Source organism: Amblyomma maculatum, chromosome 9, assembly GCF_055883805.1.
Source record: "Amblyomma maculatum isolate TAMU_Amacu chromosome 9, ASM5588380v1, whole genome shotgun sequence".
NCBI lineage: Eukaryota > Metazoa > Arthropoda > Arachnida > Ixodida > Ixodidae > Amblyomma > Amblyomma maculatum.
The window spans coordinates 129,141,281-129,165,648 of NC_139352.1; the positions used below are offsets into that span (position 1 = coordinate 129,141,281).

At 47.6% G+C, this 24,368-nt stretch overlaps 1 protein-coding gene across 2 annotated transcripts in view; it reads left to right on the forward strand.

Moving 5' to 3' along the window:
- The window catches only part of LOC146180373 (uncharacterized), an 80,764-nt gene extending 57,372 nt beyond the window's left edge, over window positions 1-23,392 (forward strand). For both annotated transcript variants that reach the window (XM_084579567.1, XM_084579566.1), the window contains exons 9-10: window positions 1,467-1,604; window positions 18,952-23,392. In XM_084579567.1, coding sequence (XP_084435693.1) covers window positions 1,467-1,604; window positions 18,952-19,016 — 203 coding nt within the window. In that variant the 3' untranslated portion in view covers window positions 19,017-23,392. The remainder of the gene's footprint in view (window positions 1-1,466; window positions 1,605-18,951) is intronic.
- The last annotated feature ends 976 nt before the right edge of the window (window positions 23,393-24,368 follow it).

Genomic DNA, 24,368 nt, shown 5'->3' on the forward strand with positions numbered 1-24,368 from the left:
GTCCGCGGGCACGGAGCAAGAAACCTTTAGGAGGGGAAACTATGCTGTTTGCGCCAACCAGAAAAGGTCACAAGCCCGCGGCACCACTATCATGCTGGCGGCGCCTGTCGGCGTGGAAAGAAATTACCGCCATTTTGGTTGCCAAAGCAACCAGTCCAGGTTTCTTTTTTGTTGCTGCGGCTTCTACGACGTGCCCCATGCCGCTGCCACTGCATACTGCCGCGTCATGCTCCGTGCTGTCGGTGCTACAATTGTGACCTTATCTGATCGCTCGCGCTGACAGGAGTTTCACCTCCTAAATGGTTTCTTGCTTTGTGTCCACGGGCGGCGGATGATGTCGTGGACAGAATCCACCGGAGGCCGGAGCCGCATCGCTCTTTGCAGCTCCACCGCAGAGGAAAATGGCCGGTATGGCATTCCAAGCCAACTACTCCACATTGTTGACTAGGATGCCTGGATGGCCAGGGAGGCGAGAGCATCGACGCACCCTATTGTTGGCTATTGTTAATGCTACAAAAGTGCCCCCACTAGGTTAAAAAAAAACGAAAATACCATTGTTGCCCCACTTAGAAGATGTAGTTCTGCTAGCTAGAAAACTAGCAGACAACCCGCATATTTTGACCGGGGAAACGCACGCTAGTTTTTGGCTTGCGAAGGCTGCGCTTTCCACGCACGAGGCGGAGCCAGTGTCGTCGGGTCACGTGGTGCTCGTCCACTCGTGGACTCCAGCAATTCCATCCGTCGTATGAATCAGCCTTTACTAATCTTGTACAGTAGTTCTCGCTTTCAACATTGCCTCTGTTTCGTGCTCACTATGGTTTTCCTTCCATGCTTTGACCATCTGCATACGTATATGCACTGAGTGACCTTGTAGGCTGATTGTGTGCACTAGCTAGTACCAGTCTGCATTTTCAATGGCCACCTTTTTTATGGACTTCTTTGGTTTTCACATTATTTCAAGAGGAAGGTTGAGGGGTGGGGTAGAAACCCCAGTGGTCCAGAAGATGCTGTTCTGGTCTGCGCACTTATGAGATGCATATTTTTTGCTTCAAGGGCTAGCTAGTTTATGGTGCCTCCTCGTTTGGTCTATCCTGTGTAGTGCAGTGTTGTTCGTTGCATCTACGAGACAGTGCCATAACTCTAATATGTTTTAATGGTAGTGCTGTACTAGTTTGCAATAAGCGAGCATTTGTTGTAACTGCAGCTGTTTTAAGTGGGATTGATTGTGCTCCCAGCTCGGCAACAGAAAGTTAGGTGCTGCAGAGTTTCACAGTGGAGCCAGGCTAATTGCTTTTATTAATGTTATTTTGTCTCGGAAAGCACTCATGCATACTTGTGCATGCACGCACGCACTCATGCACATGCACACATGCGCACAGAAAGAGACTGACAAAAACAAGAAAGCGAGATTTGTCAGCTTGAGCGTGCAGTGTACTGCATCAGGCACGTATGTATTCCTGACGCAGTGCCTTCTGGCCGTGACCACCGGGCGTCTCCTCCTAGAGTGTCGAACCAGCGCAACTTCCGGCGAGACTCTGAGGTCAGGGATGAGGATGCTGTGGTCGTCATGAAGAGGAAAACCAGGGCGTCGGGCCCTTCCACGGGTGAGATAACTTTGTGGGCTGTCATTGTGTGTGCACTTTCATTTTGTCCTGACAGCTAATGTATGAAAACGATAAAGTTCATGGCAAAAATTGAAAAATAAGAGACCTTTGTTCTAAGGGCTCTAAAAAACGAGCCGATTGCGTTGCAGTACGGGTTATTTGAGAAAGGTAGCTGTGGGTATAGGGAACCCAAGCTCAACTTTTGCCGCGCGACGGCAGCGCCGCATTCCTGGCGTAGTGGTGAAATGTGAAATGATGGGACGTCGCCGGAGCAGACGCTCCGCTAGCTTCCTGTGCATGTGCGGTGATCGAGCTGCTCCTGGCGGTTATTTATCGATACAAAAACGCTTCCGCTGATGCGAAACGGAGGTACTAAGTAGCATTGTTTCATGGGCAGCCACAATAGTAGGCGAAGCGCCAAAAGACGGGGCTCACGTGTGAAACTTTGCAGATTCCTTTGGAAGCGTTTCCACAAGATCTGTTTTCCAACCGCATGACAGCGTTCTGAGAAGTTTCGCGTTTTTTGTGGAAACGAAAAGAGCCAATTTCCTCCTTCTCCATTAACTCAGAATGTCGACAGTTGGCAAAGATGGCTTGGAGGGGCATCAAAAGAGTACACTGGTTTAACACCATGCATACAAAGTGAAGGGGGTGGAGGATTATCTTGCTCTTCGCTCCCCGCGTGTCCTGCTTTGCCGATTTTCTGTGCTCTTTCCCGCTTTGTGAGTGCTCTGAAAACAACCAAAATCAACAAATATTCAGCGTGCGACTTCCGCGATTGACAATGATGTGTGAATGTGCCCTACGACCAAGAAGAAGCCTGAAACGTTTTCGCAGATTTGCGCAAATTGGGCAATAAATGAACTAACATTATTATTATTCATAACGAAAATATGTTGGAAGTGCAATACAAACGCGATCCTAGTTATGGCTCGATCGACATTACTCGCACGGAGCACCCTATTCACGTCACAGGTTTCGTAAATGGAAACCAAATATAAATGAAGCACAACCATTTAATAAGAACCGAAATCAAGCACGATTGTAGTACAAGGTTGTCACTTAGCTTCCGAGCCAGCAAGCCGGTTATGTCACATGCAGCACGCGGAGCACGCATGTGCTTTTGAGGCTCCTAGCATTCGTGCCTTTAAAGAAACACCTCCTTTGCACTATAACTTATTCTTCTACTGCAAGGTTTGCTTTAGCAACATCGTAATAATAAAAACAAAACCGTATATAGATCTCATGCTACAGGCCAAAACGATGATCAACGAGCGAGCAGCTCTATTTCAGAGTAATGATAATAATTTCACAGTTTTTAAACATATTATATACGACAATATAATTACATAGCAGATTTACTTCGAGGTACACTTCCTACATGAACTGCAAATAATGACTGGTGACCTAGACAGGACAAGTAGGAAGGTAGGCTTGAAAATTAATATGCAGAAGACTAAGGTAATGTTCAACAGCCTCGGAAAGGAACAGCAGTTTACATTAGGTAGCGAAGTACTGAAAGTATTAGGCGAATATGTCTACTTAGGACATATTCGCAGATTCGGACCATGAAAAGGAAATAACAAGAAGAATAAGATTGGGATGGGGTGCATTTGGCAAGCACTCGCAGATTATGACTAGCAGCTTACCGGTATCGCTAAAGAGGAAAGTATATAACTGTGTCATCTTACCTGTACTCACCTATGGGGCTGAAACGTGGAGGCTAACCAAGAGAGTTCTATTTAAGTTGAGGACAACCCAGAGGGCTATGGAACGAAAAATGGTAGGGGTAACAGTAAGAGATAGGAGGCGTGCAGAGTGGGTCAGAGAAATAACTCAGGTTACCGACATTCTAGTGGAAATTAAGAAGAAGAAATGGGCATGGGCAGGACATGTAGTGCGAAGAGAGGATAACCAATGGTCGCTTATGGTAACAAACTGGATTCCAAGAGGAGGAAAGCGTAGCAGGGGGCGGCAGAAAGTTAGGTGGGCAGATGAGGTTAAGAAGTTCGCAGGGGTCAAGTGGATGCAGCTAGCACAGAACCGAGTTAAGTGGAGAAATATGGGAGAGGTCTTCGCCCTGCAGTGGGTATAGTCAGGCTGATGATGATGATGATGACACTTCCTACGTTTTCGCTAACGTGGGAAACGCATTCACAATCAATATTTACTCATTGCCGTCTGTCGTCTGCTCTGCAGTGCAGACGTGAATAAAAATTTTCTCGCCTATAATTACGTTTCCTCCATGGAAATATGCAGCAGGTTGTCCAATCATCAAGACTGAATGCAGGCGGCATGTCACGATGCGCCTGCGGGGGCGTGTGCTATTCGTGCAAGAGAAAGCGCGCGGCGCACGCCGCGAAGGCAGCCAGCTGAGCCGGCAGCGCCCCAGTGCGTATTTGTCTGCCATAGATGGCGCTGCCCATCAGGACGCAGCGCCGCCCAGCGATGCTTTGGGAGCTTATTGCCACAAAAATGGTCACTCTGCATGTTGACAATGTAGAAGCGAGTTTGTTCCAGCCACAGTTGTAGACTCCCAATGGTTCAAACTCTGTGGAGACCAGAAATTGTTTTGAAGTGCACGAAGCGTAAATCAATGGAAGCCCTTGTTTGTTAAAGGGTGGGTCAGATTAAGCAAACTTTAAGTGACAAGAGTCCATTGTCTGAGAGAGCCCTCCCCCCACTCACCTTCTGCTTATAAAAAGTATTAAGATGGAGAAATGTATAGATTTATAAAAGACATGAGATTAAGAAATGCGAAAGCATAGTTTGTCATGGTTTGGTACTGTTCTTGGCGGTTCAGCATTGAAGGACTAGCACAGTGTGTGGCACTGTGTACATTGTGCGAAATTTCGGTTGGTCTAAACACTCTCCCGCGCCACTACGAATGATACGAATGCGCGAACTGCGACCGCAACCTCGAGCACTATGCACTGCCTGCACATCGTTGACTCCGCAATCGCCAGCCGCGCTGTATGTGCGCATCACGGACAGTTTTCGGTGACCCGTGGTCCGCACCTCGCCGACATCGCGATTTTCTGTTGGGCTCATGCTGCGAAAAGCTTTCAGCAGTGCATGGCCCACAAACCGCAGACATTGCAACGGTCGCAGTTGGCGCCGGCGGCAGGTGCGCTCGGACCGGACATAGCTGGCACCGTGACAGCGATCCGCGAGCAGTTTGTGATGCCTCGCGGCCCACATGTCACCATCTCCGATCATGCTGTACGCGCCACGAGAAGTATGCGGAGGTGGGTGGACCACACATCGCTGGCATCGCAATCATTTTCTACACTGCGAAAGGTTTGCGGCGATGCGCGGCCATGAGTAGAAGCCGGCGGCGTGCGCTGCACATCGTAGACTTCACGACCGCTAGTCATGCTGTACACATCGCGAGCAGTCTGCGGCGCCACGCGACTGGCACATCACCATCTCTTATCGTGCTGTACGCACCGCAAGAAGTCTGCGGAGGCACGAGGCTCGCGCGTCGCCAACGTTGCTATCGCCTGTCGCGCTGTGTGCGCCGCGAGTGGCAAGCTGTGATCGCGCGACTGTAATAAACCTTCTCGGACGTAAGCAGAGATGCGCGACTGCCTTTCCTATGCGTCTGCATACTTACTTTCATTCGTTTTGATGATACGAATGTTCGGTTGGTACGAATCGTATCACCGAGGTTTACTGTATAATGCTCACAGCAGACCATACAGTTTTACTCTTGATTTTGATCAGAGGCTTGACCCAAGTCCTTGCCAACACTGCAATCGCTGTCTCCAGTAGCATACTACGCTGAACTCGTTGACACCGAAGTGCCTGCTGTAGCATGTACTCGAAAGCTTTCAGCTTAAAAGCAGCTGTATAACTTGCGTACCGCCCCATCGCGATGAGGCACCAAGAGCACGGTAGACGGTGGAACAAAGCAAGTAACACGGACGGAACGAAGGAACAATGACGAGACGCGGAGACATCTCGCAAAATGGCGACTACTACAAAGGAAAAAAAAAGGACTAGCATAACCTATGATGATGATGATGGTGATTTATTCGAGCACGCTATCGCTGCCTGGTAGCGCGTGTACACAACGAGGCCAACTAGGTTCAGTAGCGCTGCAAAGATGGCGCTTGTTACTACTAGCAGACGACTCTCGTATGGTAATAGTATTGGCATGCAATGATTATGCGAGGAAAAAAAATTTCCAATTTTTGATGCCCAGTGTCGCGTGATCCGACAAAAAATTAGTCTACTACAGTGAGAGCCTCGACTGCCTCTTGCATAGTGCGACATTGCGGCAGCGGCTGCTCATGACTTTAATCGTAAGAGCAATATCCATCTTTATCGAGAACTTTCGATTATGTTGTCATCGGTCAGCATGTCAGCAACGGCAACATTATTGTCGCTTCACAGGACTGGCGGTCGCCATCGTTGTGGAGCGCAACGGCAGCGGCAACAGGCCCCAAATACTAATTTGCACGATTCATGCGCTGTCACCATCGCACCACAAACAATCGCGACAAAGGTATCGGCGTGCAGCCAGATCAGCCACGGGACAGCAGTGACATCCATGTGACAGCATAGAAACAGTCTCGTCGCCCTGATGATGATGATGATGATGATGATGTGGCTTCTTTCTCCCTTTGAAGCGCTCAGTCACTGGTGCCACCTATCCACTGCTCACACGATCCGCTATCATCACCATCACATTTCTTGCCCTCCACCTTTTCTTCTTCTTCTTCTTTTTTTTTTCTTTTTCGTTTTTGCCGAGCGTGCAGACCGACTTGCCTCGCGTTGGTTTCCCGTGGCCCGCCCGCTGTGGGTGCACATCCGTGCAGTATCGTGTGGTAATTCAAGAAGGTCGGTAGCCTTTATCGGAGTTCTCCAAGTTAACCGATATGCGGGTAAATGCCTCCGAGATAATGAGCATTTGCCGCTATTGAACTATACACAGTTTTGCCGGGACCGCGCAGCGAGTCCGAGTTAATGGGATCTGGATAAACAAGATTTTACTGTATGACACCTATCTGAACGCTGCGCAGAGAATGGTTGCGTCACAATTTCGACATAAAATCCTGTGAATGTTTTGGTATTCTTGCTCGCACTTCTTGTTCACACTACTCATGAGGCAAATGTACTACGGTTTATACATAGCAGTCAATGCTGCCAGAGGTACGGAACTAGCATGCTGCAAAAAAAGTTATGGTGGTTTAAGCATGGCTTGAACCTAGTAATACGAGCGAAAGCTGTGTTTAAGAAGTATGGACACCAAATTTTAGTGGCATTATTTTTTTTTATAAGACATTCCTGTACAGTAAAACCCCGTTAATTCGGATTTCGTGGGACCGGAGAAAATGTCCGATTTAACCGCATGTCGAATTCTCGAGAGGGGAAAAAAATAACACAACAAAGTGTCCCACATCAATATACCTTTATTTTTTGAAGAAATCTGTGATTGTTGACTGCTTTGTGCAGGTAACTTGCATCGCAACTACTACCTTGTGCACTTCTGCCAAATGATGCAGTGCGCGCACACTGTCCGCAGAACCTCTCATATATCTTCAAGAACACTTAGGGCCTCAACAGCCTCCTTCACAGTATGAAGCGGCAGTTCATCACAAGCATCGTCGTCATCTTCGGAACTTGGCTGTTCACTCCCTAGAGCTGCCTGAACGATTTAACTGTCGGTGAGATGGCTGGCAACGGCAACGTTGATTGAGACATAATCGCACAGCCGAACATTCGATGGCAGAATGCTTGTAAGGTCTCTCTCTTCCTCCGAGTTGGAATCCACGTCATCCGCATCAGCTGTGTGAATGCTCTCAGTGAAACCACTGTGCTTAAAGCAGTTTGCAATAACTGCAGGCGATGTGTTGCGCCACGCATTCACTAGAATGTGCATTGCACTAAGAGTCATGTCGTACTTGCGTCCTGCTTCCAAACATAACAACATACGTTCGAGAACGTGCTTGCGGTACCGAGTTTTCAGGTTCTATATTATTCCCTGATCCATGAGTTGGAGGGAGGCAGTGGTGTTAGGGGGCAAAAAAAGCAGCTCGATGTTCTCCAGCCCTGACATGTTGTGGTGCGCACTGCAATTGTCCAGGACAAGCAGTATCTTGCAGTTTTTTCGCTGAAAAACTGCGGTCCAGTTGGCGTAGCCAAGCTTGAAATATCTCTGCCGTCATCCAAGCCTTTTTGTTGGCTCGGTAGTCCACCGGCAGCTGCTTGATATTCTGGAAACACCGCGGTTTTTGCAATTTTCCAATAACCAGCAGTGGCAGGCGTTCCGTGGCAGTCATATTAGCAGCAACCAAAACCGTCACCCTCTCTTTACTTCGTTTGCCGCCGACGCAAGGGTCTCTTTTAAGGGGGGACGCGGCCTTTGAAAACCGAAAAATCGCGAAACAGTAGATTTTCGGAAGATTATATATTCCGGTAGTATGTCTTATAAGCTACCATTTCTATAATTATCAGTGCCCAACTCGCCGTAGAAATACTCGAAATTAATTATTTAACAAGCGGCGGCAGCCGCGGAGCAGCGAGCAAGCGCCGAAAATTCCCAAACTTCGCACGCGCGCCATTCCTCTCCCGCCGAACTGAGCGCCGCCATCTTGGTCTTGTTTTGTTTGTGAATTCTTGCGCTTTCTTCTGCCACCCTCAGCGGCGGCGACGGCGGCGCGGTTGAGGCGTGGCTTGCTACCGATTGAGAGCCTCGTGGCGGCTTTCAAGTTTCCCGCGCTCGAATTCAAGGCTGCGATTGGGCAAAGCGCGCGCTCCGCGAGAACGCGGGGGATCGGACGACTACTATTGGCTGCTGCGGCCGCTGACGCGTCGGTCTCCGCCTCCCCGCGTCGTCTGCTACGGCTCTTTGCTTGCTGTCGTTGTTGGCTGTCTTTGTACTTCGTACGTTCTGTTTTGCCTTTCGCCATTTTTGCGATCGCCGAATTTACAATCTCTCGTCGTGCCCTCTGAACGGTTTCGTGCGACGTGCGTGGTCGCTCACGATGCCTCGAGGTGCGACACGCATTCAGCGCAGACTTGGCTAGCTTTTTTTTTTTTTTTTTTCGTTTCGGCGCTTATGCCACGGAAGATAACCTGGGAAGTCGATTGTCGCGTTTGGGCCGCTCCTCGTTCTTCCGGCGAGATGCCACGATAGATAAACCGGGAAACCGCTTGCTGCGTCTGCGCCGCCCATCATGCTAGGGCGAAATGCCGCGGGGGAATCGGGAATGCCGATTGTCGCGGCTTGCAGAGCACAGGATCGACGGATCTCAGCATGTGGAAAGTGGTCCGCGGCACCAAGGCGTTCGCTGTAGCCGATCGGCTAGTCGCACAGATGTTCGCTGTAGCCGAGATCGACGGAGCGCCATAGCCCTAATGTATATTTTGACGGTCGCACCGGACTTGTTCGTGATAATTGCGAGTGTTCGTCTTAAGAAGTTAACAAATTACTATGGCAAGTCCCTGCACGATCATGACAACGTTGAGGAGATGCAGAAAGCTGTAATGGCAACTTTTTACCACGTAACATCTACCGATGAGCACCCACATCACGAACTTTGCCCCCAAGGACCACAGAGTTGGTGCAAACACCAGGCTGCAGAAGCAGAGGGCGAACCTCTGCCCCCCCACAACTACCAGCTTGCAAGGCATGTCGCAGATGCATTGCTGCCTGTTTATCAGCGGCTATCTGATATCCAGCTCCTCAGCCGATGTCTTGGGAAAAAAAACCCAGAATGCGGCCGAAAGCCTTCATTTAGTAATTTGGTCGCTGCTGCCAAAAGATAAAAATGCATCTTTGACTGCAACAGAGACAGCTCTCAACGAAGCAGTTTGCAAGTTCAATGCAGGGACCCGCCGTGCTTACACAGAGTACTGTGCGACACTTGGGCTGCAAACTGGCCAACATGCCCTTCGCAGAGCAGCGGAAAAGGACATCTTGCGAAAAAGAAAGGCAGCAAAATCACTTCAATCTCGAGGCAAGGCATCCAAGAAGCCTCGTGTTAAAAAGGACACAAAAGACTATAACCCTGGTGCCTTTTGATGATTGAAAGAGAAGGTGCAACTTCGGAAGCCATTTTCTCAGTAATGTTTTCTTTTGTCACTTGCTCCGATTGTTCCGCTGATTTCTTCGTGACCGTTGAAGCTATTTTGATGCGGTTTTTTTAGCTGCATTCCTTGAGAAATGGTTCAGGTCGTGACATTCTTTGTTTTCCAGTACACCGTTTGCTGACTTACTGATTCGACTAGTTGTTCACTGTCTAGATGCCTGTTGTACAGTCTGCTCATAAAATATGAAAACTAAAAACTTTTACATTGTAAATAAAAAAATCTAAGAATGTCACGACCTCATCCATTCATGCTGGAATGCAGTGCACTTTGAACAAGTCTTCTATCTCATTTTGTAAATTGCTCAAGCCTGGTACAAGATGAAAAGGAGGAACATTTTATAAATAAAAAAGTTGTTGAGATACCAGTTTGAAATTTTTATGGTTATATCACAGAGGCATTACCAGTAACCCTGCCAATTTTTATCAGAATCCATGAAGAAATAGGAAAGTTGATCCCGAATGCCACGTCCCCCCTTAAATGCGAGTGTCTTGTCTGGCAGGGCCTTGTAGAAAAATGCCGTCTCATCTGCATTAAATATATTGCAGGACTCATAGGCAGCAAGGTGCCTCGGATTCGATGCTTCCATCCACAGTCCCTTTTTCGCCGCAGACGCTGCGAAAAACCAAACCATGCCTCTTCTTAAAGCACCCTTCTGATACACTGAAGCATTCAATGCACATCATTAAGGCATACTTTTCTGCTTGTGCACAGATGAGGGGTCCGCTCAAGGGGAGTTGCGAATTTCGCGCGTCCGCAATCCATCGAAGCAGTGCTTCCTCTAGCTTCGGGAATGCTGCCGTTCACAGTCTCTTCCGCTTGTCTGAGAACTGCCGACCATCATATGCCTCCAAAATCTTAGCTTCATTTTTTATGTATGAGCTCAGCGTGCTCCTTTTGACGTTGAACCTTGACATAATGGTCTGCCGCGGCATTCCTTCTTTCACTGCCTTCAGTATTTCGACTTTCTCGGCCAACTCCTTTGCCATGTACTTCGCGCGCTTCGCTGGTGCCACGGTAGTCATCGCAAGAGCCGAAGAATGCAGCGCTGTTGGGATTGTTGCAGAGAATAACGCTGTCCCCCCCCCCCCCCCCCCCCCCACGTGCACAACTCGCAAAAAAAGAATTACAAACGCATTTGACAACTCAACACTCCACGGCACATGCACAAGCACAAAGAAAAAGTGGCGAGGCGCAGCCGGGCAACAAAAAACGAGAAAGCATCCCATCATTCCTTCCTGGCTGATGTTTACAGCGATCAGTATGGCACCTTTACATTTCGGTTGAATGCTGTCACCACCACCATCATCATCACCTCACCTTTGCTGTCCTCATGCATGAAGGAAGGAAAAACTAGGAGGTAGCATGACGTTACGCGGCCAACCTTCGCAAGCCAAGTGCTAATGACGCCATTCCCTCCCCCGTTTTTTCGCTCTCCTAGTTAGACCCTATGTTTTGATGTCGGTGCGTTGTAGTGCGCGTCTGCCATGGCGCGGGCGCGCGGCTGTCTGCTGTTGTGGGCTGCTGGGTGCTGTGTGCGCAGCGGACCCCGCGTTACCCACGCGGAGCCGATTCACGCATGCGCGCGTTAGATATCACCGCATGCTATCACGTGGTCTAATACGTAGGGGCCGACTCGCTCCCTTTTATTTTTTATGACTAGGCTTCACGGATATTGCCGCGCGCTCCCTCCTAGTTTTTCCTTCCTCCATGGCCCCATGGCCGCTCTACACAAATGTGAGCTCCGTCACCTGTCCAAATTGTCCGAAGGGTGGCCAAATTTGTCCAAATTAACGAGTTTCACGCCATAGAATAGTATATGTGGTTGATGAGACCGGATGGGCTATCCAAATTATCGATTTTCTCAATTAACGAGGGTCAAATAATTGAGGTTTTACTGTACAGTAAAACCTCGTTTAAACGTACCTATTTTAACAGTAGTTTCATTTTAAAAGTAGTAAAGTCAAATCCCCGGCTCGGCGCTTATTCAATAAAATGCATTTCGCATCCGCATCAACCGTACCAACTTATCGCAGACGTATCGGTTAGCACATACCATTTTCACTTTTCGTCGTACAATTCACGGCGGTAGTACCGCCTCACAAAAGACTTTGACTAGCATTGTGACAAATCTCCAAAACGTGACCGAAGTGATAGCAAGCTACATAGCCAATGACAAATCGGAGCCAAGTTTACCAAATGCAACTGCGATGATGATGATAATACAACTAGCGCCATATTGCGGCGAGCGCGCCAATCCAAGCCGTAAACTAACTGTGGCCTCCGAGTGCCGTGCCGCCGGAGCCGATCACGGAGTCATCCACATACTTCGTCCTCCCCCTAGCGGGCTCTATTTTGGACCAGTCGGAGCGACCACCCCTTCTTGCTCCGTGCTCCTTGCACGCCCTAGGCCTTGGTTCACTTTCTTTCGCACGTGTGACGAGGTGACTTTGAGCGGTGTGCGTCGCGAGTTCATCCGTCTGCATAATGCCGAAGCTTAGACAGAAACATCGGTGCTTAGTATAAATGACAAGGTGGAGATTATCCATGGCATCGAGAGAGGGGCAAAAAAATCTGTGCTGGCACGTGAGAGAGACTTGCTGCTAACTACTGCATGTAGCATTTGGAATGCCAGAGAAAAGCTACTCGACAGTGCTGCCGCGAATGCGAAGAGATGTCGAGTACGAGGATCAACATTTCCGGATGTGGAGGAGGCGCTGGTGCGATGGCTGAAAACAGCTCGGTCGAAAAACCTACCAGTTAGCGGACCTCTCCTCGTTGAGAAAGCCCTGGTTTTCGCCTTGCAGCTCAACCATGACAACTTCGTGTGCAGCAATGGCCGGCTAGCCAGATTCAAAGCAAGGCACGAAATAAGCACGAAGACCGTAGCTGGAGAAGGCGCCGCGGCTGACACTGAAGGCGCAGAATGGAGGAATGGCCAGCTTGGACAAATTTTGGAAGACTATGCACTTTACGACATTTAACCTTGATGAGGCTACGCTTTTCTTCAAGCTGCTGCTGAATAGAGCGCTTGCATTCAAGGGAGGACCGTGCACCGGCGGCAAGCATGCCAAGGACCGCATTTCAGTTGCAAATATGTAGCGAGAAGCTGCCACTTCTCGTTATTGGCAAGTCAGCCAAGCCAAGGTGCTTTAAAGGCACCCCACTGCCATCAGGAGTCCTTTATAGGAATAACACCAAGGCATGGATGACTGGGAAGCTTTTTGAAGAGTATGTGTGCTTCATTGACCGCCGTTTTGAGGTGAAAGGAAGAAATGCTGTTGTTATCCTTGACAACGCATCGGCGCTTGTTGCGGTGGATGGCCTCAAGGCGCTGAAGCTGGTGTTTTTGCCACCAAACTTCACAGCGATTGCCCAGCCCTTAGACCAGGGCGTATTAGAGCTGTCAAGCAGCTCTACAGAAAGAACCTACTGTGCAGGATGCTGCTTGCACTCGAATGTGGCAAGGTGTACGCCATTGACCTGCTGGGTGCGATTCACCTGCTCGAAAACTCATGGTGGCAGGTCGAGTCTGCTACTATGCAGAACTGTTTTAAACATGCAGGTTTTCGTGAAGTGTGCGCGGGTGACCCAGACGACGCAAGCGATATCACCGGCGTCCCGGACCAAACATGTGAGAGCCTGCTGACCGAAGTACTTGAGAGGGAAGGTTCTTCAAAAGGTTCAGAAGACCTCTGAATTCAGGGACGCCGACAACGAAGTGGAAACTTTGCCAGACATGTCGTATGAAGCCATCATTGCCTCAGTGGTTGCGGAAGTGGCTCCAATCGACAGTGACGACGACACAGAAAGTGTGGAAGACCAGGGCCCAACAGTGGCAGAAGCTGCGTGCACTGTGAGCGTCATGCGCCTGTTCGCTGAAAAAAGGGGACTGGCCGAGAAGCTGTCTCGCGGCCTGAATGAGTTTGAAGCGCTGCTAGAGCACCGTCGCGTAAGACTAAGATTACTGACTTTTGCAGAGCAAAATAAAGGCTGCATTTTTTTTTTTTTCCAACCTACTGCTCGTTTCCGCTTGTTTTTTGGCAGGTGTAAGTGGGTAATTTTACGCTACTCCTGTTAAGCCGTAGTACCGTTTAGTACATACTTTTTCCGAGTTCCGGCCAACTATGGCTTAACGAGGTTTTACTTATAGGGATCACCGCACACTTTCTGCCTATGACCGCTAAATAATTGTTAATTGTATTTTCTTTTCTCGCTAGTTTTGGTTTCAGCAGCCAAGAGATGGCTGTGATGTCACGATCAAGTCCAGGTCACACATGGCATGAAAAAACAGCGATATTATCTCTGACTATTCACTTGTTCCGATTCCTGCTCTTGAGGCAGGCTGGCTTTAGCTTTGTAGTAAATTCAGACGACCCAGGAACTATCGCTGCTTTTTTCACCTGTCACGTAACCTAGACTTGAGGTTGATGTCACAGCCATCGCTCGACTGTTGAAACCGAAACGGGTCAGAAAAGAATTTCAATTATAGAGTGGAGACCACTTTTAACGTAACCGCTTTTAGCGCGGAACCGGTTATAACGCAGGTTTTTCTGACTCCCAGTATTCGTACCGAAAAGGCTAGACGCAGAAGACACCTTCTAGCACCAGTATGCCAGCCTTAACAAGAGCTGTGACACCCGACCTGCCTTGAGATAAGTCATCACCACGGCAGTTTCAGGCCAGAGGGGCAGATCAGATTGTCATGCTCGAAGTAGGCTCTATTCTGGCCAAATAGTTACACGGCAAAGACAACACTTAAAAAGAAAACACTGCCTTACGAGCGAATGTCTTGCTCGCATACAGGGTTGAAAGGAAACCACCAAAAGAGGTAAGTACTTGTGAAACGGGGAGAGGGATGTTCTACTCACCTTGCATGGCCTCGCGCTAACAGCCCGCAGTGGTAACTGCGTACAATGGCTAGGTGATTCAGGTGAGCGCAGTGGTCGGTCTCCTTGGCAGAAAGTCTGAACCGCACATGTCCATTTTTTGAAGGATGAGGAAATTGTGAAAGGTGCCCTCCCGAGCTCTGGAGAGGAGGTCCAATGGCTATGCCGGGAGGAAAAGAAAAGGAGAGTGGGAGTCAGTGGGGGTGGCGGTGTGTCCTCTCACTATCCTGCCTAACAGTGCGTGCTTAACCTCACGCAATAATTACACGTGGCTGTTATGATGGGACAGGGGATTCATGTGATCCCCACAGCTGATAGTAGAGATTTATAGCATGGCGCGATCTGCTACTGGGATCTGCTTCTTCATGCTGCCCATTCCCATTAGCTACTGTGGTGTGATCCGGTACGGCGGCCTGCCAGTGCACAGGCACTGATTGGTCCCGATGCAGCAGGCCTGTAGGCTGCCGGGAAGCATACGATTCCCTCCAGGTGATCCGTGCATGTGCACTGGGGTCTTGCGGAAGCTGATATTGCTGTGCTATAACTCTTTAGTTAGGCTCTCAGCTAGAGTCATGCTTTCATTATGTCTGCACCACTTCACATCATGAGACAGTGGGTGCATTCGATTTTCCAGTCTCGGGACTACTTGCTGACAGGTCTCGGCTACCGCTCTGACAGGAAGCAGCGTGAGGGTCACACGACCTTGCAAGCTCCCTCCATCGTTTGCTCTTAGCAGATGATTCCAACTATCAGTCACCGAGACTCGGTTCTTTCGCAGTGACGCTGCACACACATTTAACTTTTGATGTACGTGTAATAGTAATATATAAATAACATAGGTGCGAATCAGACGGTGCTTTTCGCAAAGAGTGGCATGCCGGAATGTGAAGCGTTTTTAAGACCTCAGTTTGAAAGGGTTTTCTTGTCGTTTCTGCTCACGAAGTTCTTCTAAGGGCCCAGCTCACTTCGCTTTAAAGCAGACGAAAGCGTTTGCAAAGGCATTTACAACAAGCATTAGCTGCTCCAGCACAAATCGGTTCGCTTGCGGCGCTTTCGGACCTGTGTGCTCAAAAGATCGCGAAACAGGTGACGACCAGACAATCCATGCTCGGTGCTCTGGACGTTTTCATGCGTAGAGAAATTCAAGACAAGAAGGCAAAGACACAATATTCAAACATCTTATAGCTGTTTACAAAGATTGTGTCATTGTTTTGCTCACGGTATCGTATGCAGGAACAAGACAAATACTCAAAATAGGCGGCGGCCCGGGAGCTTTACTGGTGGGCGGGGCTTCTGGGCTGCCTGAGGAAAATTGAACGTTGGACAGCTGTCAGCAAATAGTCCCGGACAGTCCGGGACTGATAATCGAATGTACCCAGTATGACGCAGCTGCTGGTCATAGTGTGAATTAATACAGTCAAACCTCAATATAACGAAGTCCTACTTGCAGCCGAAAATTTCGTTAAATCGCAAATTTTGTTACGTCGAGGTTGCTATATTTTAGCTGCCCAAATGAAGTAACAGTTTCGTGGAACACTGCTGGGAGCTTTTAAATTACGAATACAGGAAATAAGCAAGAAATTCTAGCAATAATAGCACTAACAAGGGCACCCGATGTTATTTTGTGTATCAGGAGCATATAATGAGTGATAGCAAATGGACGCAAACACACAATTTTTCTCCGCGTGCGCAAAAAGAGAGCACAGTGCCTAGTACTCAAAGCTGCCGCCAGATGTCGCCACTGGTATCATCATCCAACGTTTGCAAACGGACACAAGAGCCAATAGAGTTAATACTAGTCTATAGATCAGCTCATTTAGGGACTTTTAACGGGGAAGCTGTCATATTATAGTGAATTAGGTTAGTCGTATGTCTGCGCAGCATCGCCCACGTCAGTGCGGCTACCTTGGGTGCGGCAATCTTTTGCGCAAGCTTCATTTTAGTTGACCTAAGAACCCATCTCCCACTTTTGCCACTGAAAATGTAAAAAAAAAAAAAAAGAAAAAATAAAAAGAAAGGCGCGTCCCTCCCTTTCTCCTGGTCACAGTCCAGTGTATTTCTTGGTGCCAAGGTGCTGCCAGCGAGAACATCAGTGTCTCTCTTGGCATTCTCAAGTGGTGGGGTGAAAAGGGTGGGGGGGGGGGGGGGGTGTGAACTTGGCAGAGTGCCAGCGGCCTTGAGAGGAGTGGCTGTAATGACTTGCTCAGCCCATCCGTTGCATTGCGTAATCCAGGTTCTCAGTATGTTTGTCACAAAATCAAATCATTGGAACTGTGATAGCAGCGAGGGGTATTTGAAGCGAACGATGATGCTAAAAGCCAAAAGCCAGCGTCATGATCGCGGCTGACTTTGTGCTTTCTTTGATGATTGATGCGGGACGGACGAGTCAAAAAAGAAAACAATCTCAACTCGTCCTGCGTACTGAACCCTCCCCTCAAACTCACCTCCATTTTTCTTGAAAAAAAAACAAACAAAACAGAAGTGGGATTATTACGTTAGTAAATACGGTTAAACCTTTGTTCCGATTGCCCAGTGACGTCATGGAATGACTTGTCCTGAAACTTCTGCACCGCAGGTTTTGCATGTATACGACAGACGGTGCGGCGGTGTGCCCCTGTCATCATTTTGTTTCGCTTGCAGATCCCAGACTGCCGGCAAAATTGGCATTTAAAAGGGCAGATGTGAATTGTAAAGTGCGGTGTGTCAGGCTGAAGTTTTAGTTCTCATCCAATTGTCAAGGTGGCTGCTGGTATATGCATGCAATGCGCGAGGACTTCGTTAAATCAAAAGTGCGGTATAAAATTACTTCGTTAAATCGAAAAAAAAAGTATACAGTTTTCAATGGGGCAGAGATTGGGAAATAATAAAAATTCGTTACATCGCGAATTTTGTTACATTGAGGTTCGGCTGTACACGCACCGTGCGGAGCAGTGATACCATAGCATGGCGCACCATTATCTTGCACGTTTTTCGTCAACACTGAACTTTTGTCCAGCTCATTTTCCTTCTTTGGCAAAAATCAACCACTTTCAGTTTAAAGTGAGCGGTATAGCTTACCGTATCTAGTCGAATCTAGGCCGGCCACAATTCTAAGCCGAGACCCGAAAGTTAGTCCACAAAAAAAAAAAAAACTTACCTCAGTTGTAGGCCGACCGAAAAAACAACTGCGAACAAGAAGTGCAGCATGCAAATGACATTTATTTAAATTATCCTGCTCAGTCGTCGTCATCGCTGACTTCCTTATTGCTGAGCTCCTCGTAGAGTGCACAGTCTTCAGTGCCATCAAGTGCACTGGAAATGCAGCACTTGCGGAATGCGCGCACAACCAGGCTTTCCGGGTTATCATCCCAGGCTGCAGAAATCCAACTGGCCACGACTCCCACCGATGTGCGCTTTATACGACCTGTAGCGCTTTTCACCGATCCAGTCCATGTAGTATTTGTGCAGATGATCCTTGAAAGGCTTATTAAGGCATACATCTAGAGGCTGTAACTGGCCTGTCATGCTGCTACGTATGGTAGCGGTGCTATAGTGACACCGCCTGCTTGTTGCCATGGTGTCGGTGAAAAATCCGCACGTATAAAAGCTCCCGGAATGCACTCAGGGTACCACACGAGCACACAAGGCCAGAATGGCAGCCAGTGCTTGTGTGTGCTTTGGCTGGCGTGGACTACGGCTCGTCTTTTATTGGCGTTCCGTGTGGGGTGCCACCTGTGTGCTACTTTTTTTTAGAGCAGTGGCACAACGTATAGGCTCCCTAGCTTGAAATCGCTTTGTGCGGCTTATACTTGGGATATTTTTTCCAACTTTGTTTATGAAGTTCGAGGTGCGGCTATATTGTGTGGCCATTACACTTATCTATAAAGTATTCTGTTTCTGTGGGTAATGACGGTCAAGAAGAGCTTACCATGTCATGGCAAAATGCACAGCTCTAGCGTTGATGCACCATTCTTCCTACTTCCAGGTTACAACCTTGCACTGATTCAAGTGCATCTCATACCTGTCTTAGTACCTGTCTTGGGCGTGACACTTGTGATATAAGCAATGCTAAAGTGACATGCTCTGAAATGGTTGTAAGTTACCTGGTGTTCTTTAATGAGCACTGACATGGTGCAGCACGCACAGGCATCTTGCATTTTGCCTGCATTGAAACGTGCCCATTGTGGCCAGGATTGAACCATTGCTGTCGGGCTCGTCAGCCGAGTGACTCAACTACTGAACCTACTCTGCAGGCAGGGTCTTGCTTAGTTTTGCTGTTGCAGAGAGTCTGCGCTAAAAGCAGCCACACTCGAACTTGATGTCCTTGCATCACATTTGAATGATTTTTTTATTTCTTTGGTTTTTTCTTGACTCCTTTGCAGATCCGCAGCAGGAGGCGGCAGCCCCAAACAAGCGGCGGCGCTACTCCAAAGACAGCCATAGGTAGCAACCACCCACGGGGCCTTAGGAATGCAAAGAACGCGCGCGCACTTGTACACACACACGTACCGAGTTCACACACACACACATCCAGAAGTACACAATGTTGCTACCACTGCTACTCTTGTGCTACCTGCTCTGTACCACCCACTGCTGCCGCCGCCACTGCTGCTGCTGTCGCCGCCGCCGTTCTGCGTTCCGCGGTGGCGCCCTCGCATATTTTCCATCGAGGAGCTACCGCATGGAGACGATGTCTCACTTGTTAGATGTGCTCTCTCTCCCCCTTTCTTCCTCCTCTCGAGTTTATTTTTATTTCCCCCCTTTTTTTTTCCAATCCGACCTTTCTCCGGGGTCAACCTTATGGCACTGCTTCATCTTGGCAAGTACACACAAATAGAGCTGGAGGCTTTTTGTGTGAGGCTGTCTCTGTTGGACAGGCACTGTCATTGTCGGGCAACTTAATGCAGTGTCATTGGTTATGGAATATCGATGCGGGGTTGGGCAGACAAGGCCTCCGAGTATTATTAAAGCATGCTCAAGTACCAGCACTCACTCGCATTCATTTCCTACTCTGTCAAGCTTAGCTGATAGCAAAGATGAGAGCAACTAGGAATTACCTGAAGGGAACTATTGGCTTCTCAAAGTAACCCATCTCCTACTCAGAAGGTACAGTTAACACAGTGTGTTTCATACTTATCTTGCTTTACTTTCGTATTCATTGAATGGCTATGAGTGGGTGCAGTACTCGTGTTGCAGTCATTGTCATCGTGTAAAACAGCTTGCCTTTTAATGGTGGAAGCAGGAAGTGCCTAAGAAAATGCGGGGGCCTCATGGCTGTCTCGCTTCTCCGTCATGGGCTGAAGTATTGGCCAATAGTGGACAGTTGCATCAGGCCCGCAGTCTTGAGAGTTTGAGACCATGTTTTGGAATGTCTGTAATGTCAGATGTTAGTGGGCGAAGGGTAGACAGCTTGTGTTAGTGTTCAGGTGTGAGCTGGTTAGCGAAGCCTCCCGAAGCTTTTTCTTTTTTTTAACTGGGATGATGTCTGTTGGCGTAAGGTGCTGTTTCTAGGCTTTTTTATGTCACTGTCTTTCTTTTCTGTCTCCCTCAGCTTTTGTTTACTCTTTGCGTTTTTCTTTTTTCGTCTCTGGTTAACTTAGTGGGGTGGCTGGCAGTAGCTGTGCGTGTGGTTGGGTCACTTTTTGGCTACCACCATTATCTGCTTACAACTCCTCTATGGCAAGAAGGTGCAGGAAAGGCTAGGAAGGCAGTCCTGTGGCTGTAACTTCCGCATAGACGGAGGTGACAAAGAGTGTTGGTGACAAACGGATGAGTACTAGTGTGACTAATGCAAAGCTGAGGCCGGTTCCAATGCAATGCTTTATTTTCTTTATTTTTTATTTTTCTGTCTTAGCCCTCTGATTGCTCCTTTGCACCCTCTCCTATCTTGTCCCTCCAGATTTTGTTCTCGCCTCTTCCTAGTGAGATGTCTGCTGTGAAACACAAAATAAAAAAAGAGAAGTTAGAAGAGTTTATACATAGGAGACCACTTGGATGATGTACTATATTGTGTACAGAAATGTGAATGACACTAAGAGGAAGGTAGACGCGCGTTTTTTTAATGTATAATTTGTTGTTGTTTTTTGTCTGCCCGTGTCACTGTACTTGTTTTCCTTTCAACGTTGTCTCATTCACTTTTGTTCTTTTTCGCCACTTAGCGCTTTTCATCATTGTGTCAACATAGGTGCGTGTGTGGATAAGGGCGTAGAAACGTTTACCTTTTTTTTTTTCTGTTTAGTCTCTACACGCTTCTGCTGCCATTGCATTGTAAATACATCATGCCATAAAAACACACACAGTCGTGCGTGATGCATTGTACAGAGTGTGCAGAAAGTCTCTTTTTATTATTGTCTCTCCCCATCATTTTATTTTTGCAGGCAACAGGACCTTGGGGGAAAAGTACTGTTCTTTGTTGTCTGGGTTCATTGTTATATACCTACTCTTTATTATTATTTTTTTTATCTTCTGAGACACAAATGTTTGCTGCTGCCTTTGCAAACCTGCTTACATGATTACTTTTGCCCTGTACATTGCCGTCAAGTCGCCTGTGTTGCTCGCATTTTTTTCTTTTGTTTTCTGCCCACCCTCTGCCTTGAGAGAGGGGGAGCTGCGATGCAAGTTTCATCCCATGCATGCACGAAGCACGTGGCCTGATGAGTTTTGCGTTGTTTGTAAATACAGATCCACGTTTATTATGTTAGTGCCCGTGTATTTCCCTGGCCACCCTCTATGTTCTTGTGCTGTTACAGAGTCAAAAATTGCTACTACTTTATATGATGTCCCCCTCCCCCCTTATCAGGCAGGTTCTGTGGGAGTCTGTATGTTGTGCATTTCTCGCCCTTCCCTCCCTGCTTCGCTCACCGCCTGTCTTTTTTTTTTTTTTTTTTTACAACACGTCGTTCCTCCTTCCGCCATCAATGTGCGCAGTGACCATTGTGGCTTCTGCCCGTTACGATACACCTGGTCTGTTCTTACAGCGACAAGTCATTTGAAGTCCCTTCTTTCCTTTCTTTTTCCTTTTTTACCGGACACATGGGGGACAAAGGCTGAACTGTGTTTCGGCCATGGTGTACTGGTTTCCGTGCCAAGGAAAGTGGAGTGCAGCAGGTAGATTGGTGTCCTAAGTGAGCTTGCAAATTCTCATCTACTTCACCACCACTCTGTCTAGCAGTCTTCACTCGTGTCACGGTTGATTATTTTACTCTGTTGTTGACGGCACTGTTTAAATGTGTTGTGTTGCACAAAGAACAAATTCATGGACGCTCGTGGCAGTGCTTGGGTGCATAGGCTGTTCTTTTTTGTTTCTTTTGACGCTGAGGAGTGATTGCAGTGTGTTGTGCTACCTAGTGTAATATCAGCAGCTGTTAGAGAACAAAACTGCTACACTTCATGTGTAGCCATACCAAAGCCTTGAGGGGAGAGAGAGAGAGATGAGTGAGGAGAGATGGTCTCAACAGACAGGGTGGAGAGAGCTTTTTCAGGAAACACGTGCGGCGCAAGGTAGAAGAAATCGACAGGCGCTCTTTTGCGATCATTCGTGTGTTTCTTCATAGCATGCCCCCCCCTTTTGTTTTCAACCCACTCCATTAAAAAAAAAAAGCAATTTCTTTCGCTGCACATCTTAGCAGCACCCACACTATTGTACATAGACTCCTCCTGCCACCATACATTCTCTCTCCTTGACTGCCCGCTGTACAAACGATTTCAGGGCAAATATATTTTGTTTGGGGCTCCGTGAGAGCGGGTGACTAGAAGCAAAAGGGCCTTATGACGATGCAAAAGAAGCAAAACACAAAAAAGAAAGTTGCCTCCTGTCAGTACTGTAACGAAGTAATGCCTCAGTGTTATATGCACTACTACTACTACTACTCCTGTTGATTCCTCTCCCCCTCCTATTTGAAAGGAAGCCTTTGGTAGTGGTTTGCAGGAGACTGCTTCACCCCCCTCCGTGCATTTTTTTTTTCTTTTTGCAATGCCACTCTCCTTCTCCTCCCCTCTGCTCTTGCCACTTTTCACATTTATTTATTAGAATTCAGCACATGAGATGCCCAGCAGTTATCTCTTCCCCATGTTGAAAGTCTGTTGGGCTGGCTAGCAGTTAGGCAAAGCAACTAGCAGTTACAAAATTGGGTCATTGATAGTCGACTGTGGCAGGTTTTTTTTCCCTCCCCAATTTCATGTCTTCACCATCAGTGATGGCGCCTGTGAATGCCAGGCTCGTTTGTGGAAAAACCGGGTGACATTTTTTTTTATCTTACCCCATTGATAAAAAATATATTGCACCTTGTTGCCTAGCAACAAGGAAGTGTTTTGTATTTTGGTGTCATGTTTCCTTTTCTAAGTTTGCCTAGTTGGCTTTCTGCAGTTATTAGGAGCATATGCAAGTTGCGCCATTTTTAAGACTAGTGGAAGCCAAAATGCAACTGTGGGGAGCTGATGACACTGGGCGATAGCACCTACCAAGCAAGAGCAGCAAAAGCAGAGAGTGCTTAGCATTGAACACCACTTGCTTTTCTGGCTACCCCCCCCCCCCCCCCCCCTTCTAGACCTCCCCTTTCCTGCCTATTTTTATGGAACTCGTCCCCCTGTTTGTTCTACCTTCCTTTGCTATTTGTTGTTGTTGCATCATTTTTTTTTCACAATTTTTTTTTTGTCAGAATCTTGTAACTGCCTTGTGAATATATTTGTACATTTGCTGCAACATCTCTGTATAGAAGAAAAAAAAAAGAACCACAGACACTATGCCTGCAGATTGTAATGAAGAAAAAACTTTTTATGGTTTGTTGTGAGTTTTCATACCGGTATTAAAAACTGTCACTTGAACACATTGCGTCCAGCGTGTTGATTCTTCATCCCCACCCACCATATATAAGGGGGCTGCTATATATATAGATGTATATGTATATGCCTAGTAAAGAGCAGAGACATTAGTCTGCCAACCAAGATCCGTGTAACTCGTGCTATGGTCTTTCCAGTTGTGATATATGGATGCAAGTTGGACTGTGAAGAATGTTGACCGCCGAAGAATTGACGCGTTTGAATTGTGGTGCTGGTGGAGACTCTTGAGAGTTCCTTGGATGGCCAGAAGATCAAATCAGTCGATATTGTCGACCATAAACCCTGACTGCTCATTGGAGGGTCAAATTCTAAAGTTAAAGCTCAGCTACTTTGGTCATCTGATGAGAAGAGAGGAGCCTCTTCAGAAAGATTTGATGTTGGGAAAGGTTGAGGGTCACCGGAGAAAGGGTAGGCAGCGAACGTGATGGTTAGATGGCATCCTCGAGGCGCTGCAGATTAAGCTATGTGATGTTAGGAAGATAGTGAGAAACCGGAAAGTGTGGCGTGATATGGTCCATAGGGTCACAAAGAGTCGGACACGACTGAACTCAACTGAATATGTAGATGTGCTGTCTCAGCTAACTTGATGTTAAAGTTAGTATTGCCAACTAGTACTGAAGCACTGAACCTAGTGATAGAGCGAAAGCTGTGATTGTTGCAGCGATAGCCTCTTAACAGCCGCTTTTCAATGTTCCATATTTTTTCTTTGTTTATATATTTAAGTTAGGTTTTAGGGAGAAGGTGCCTTATATTTTTGGGTGTACAATAGAATGGTGGATACCAACCAGGTAAAGGTCATGTTTTCTTATTTTTGTTGTAAATTGTACATTGGTTTGCAAGAAAGGGAAGGGTGCAGTATCAGACTTCAGGGAAGGGAGTGAAAGTGGAAAGAGGAGTCCTGTAGTGGAAGGTTACGGAGTGATTTCGGCCACCTGGGGGCCATTAACCTGCACCGACATCG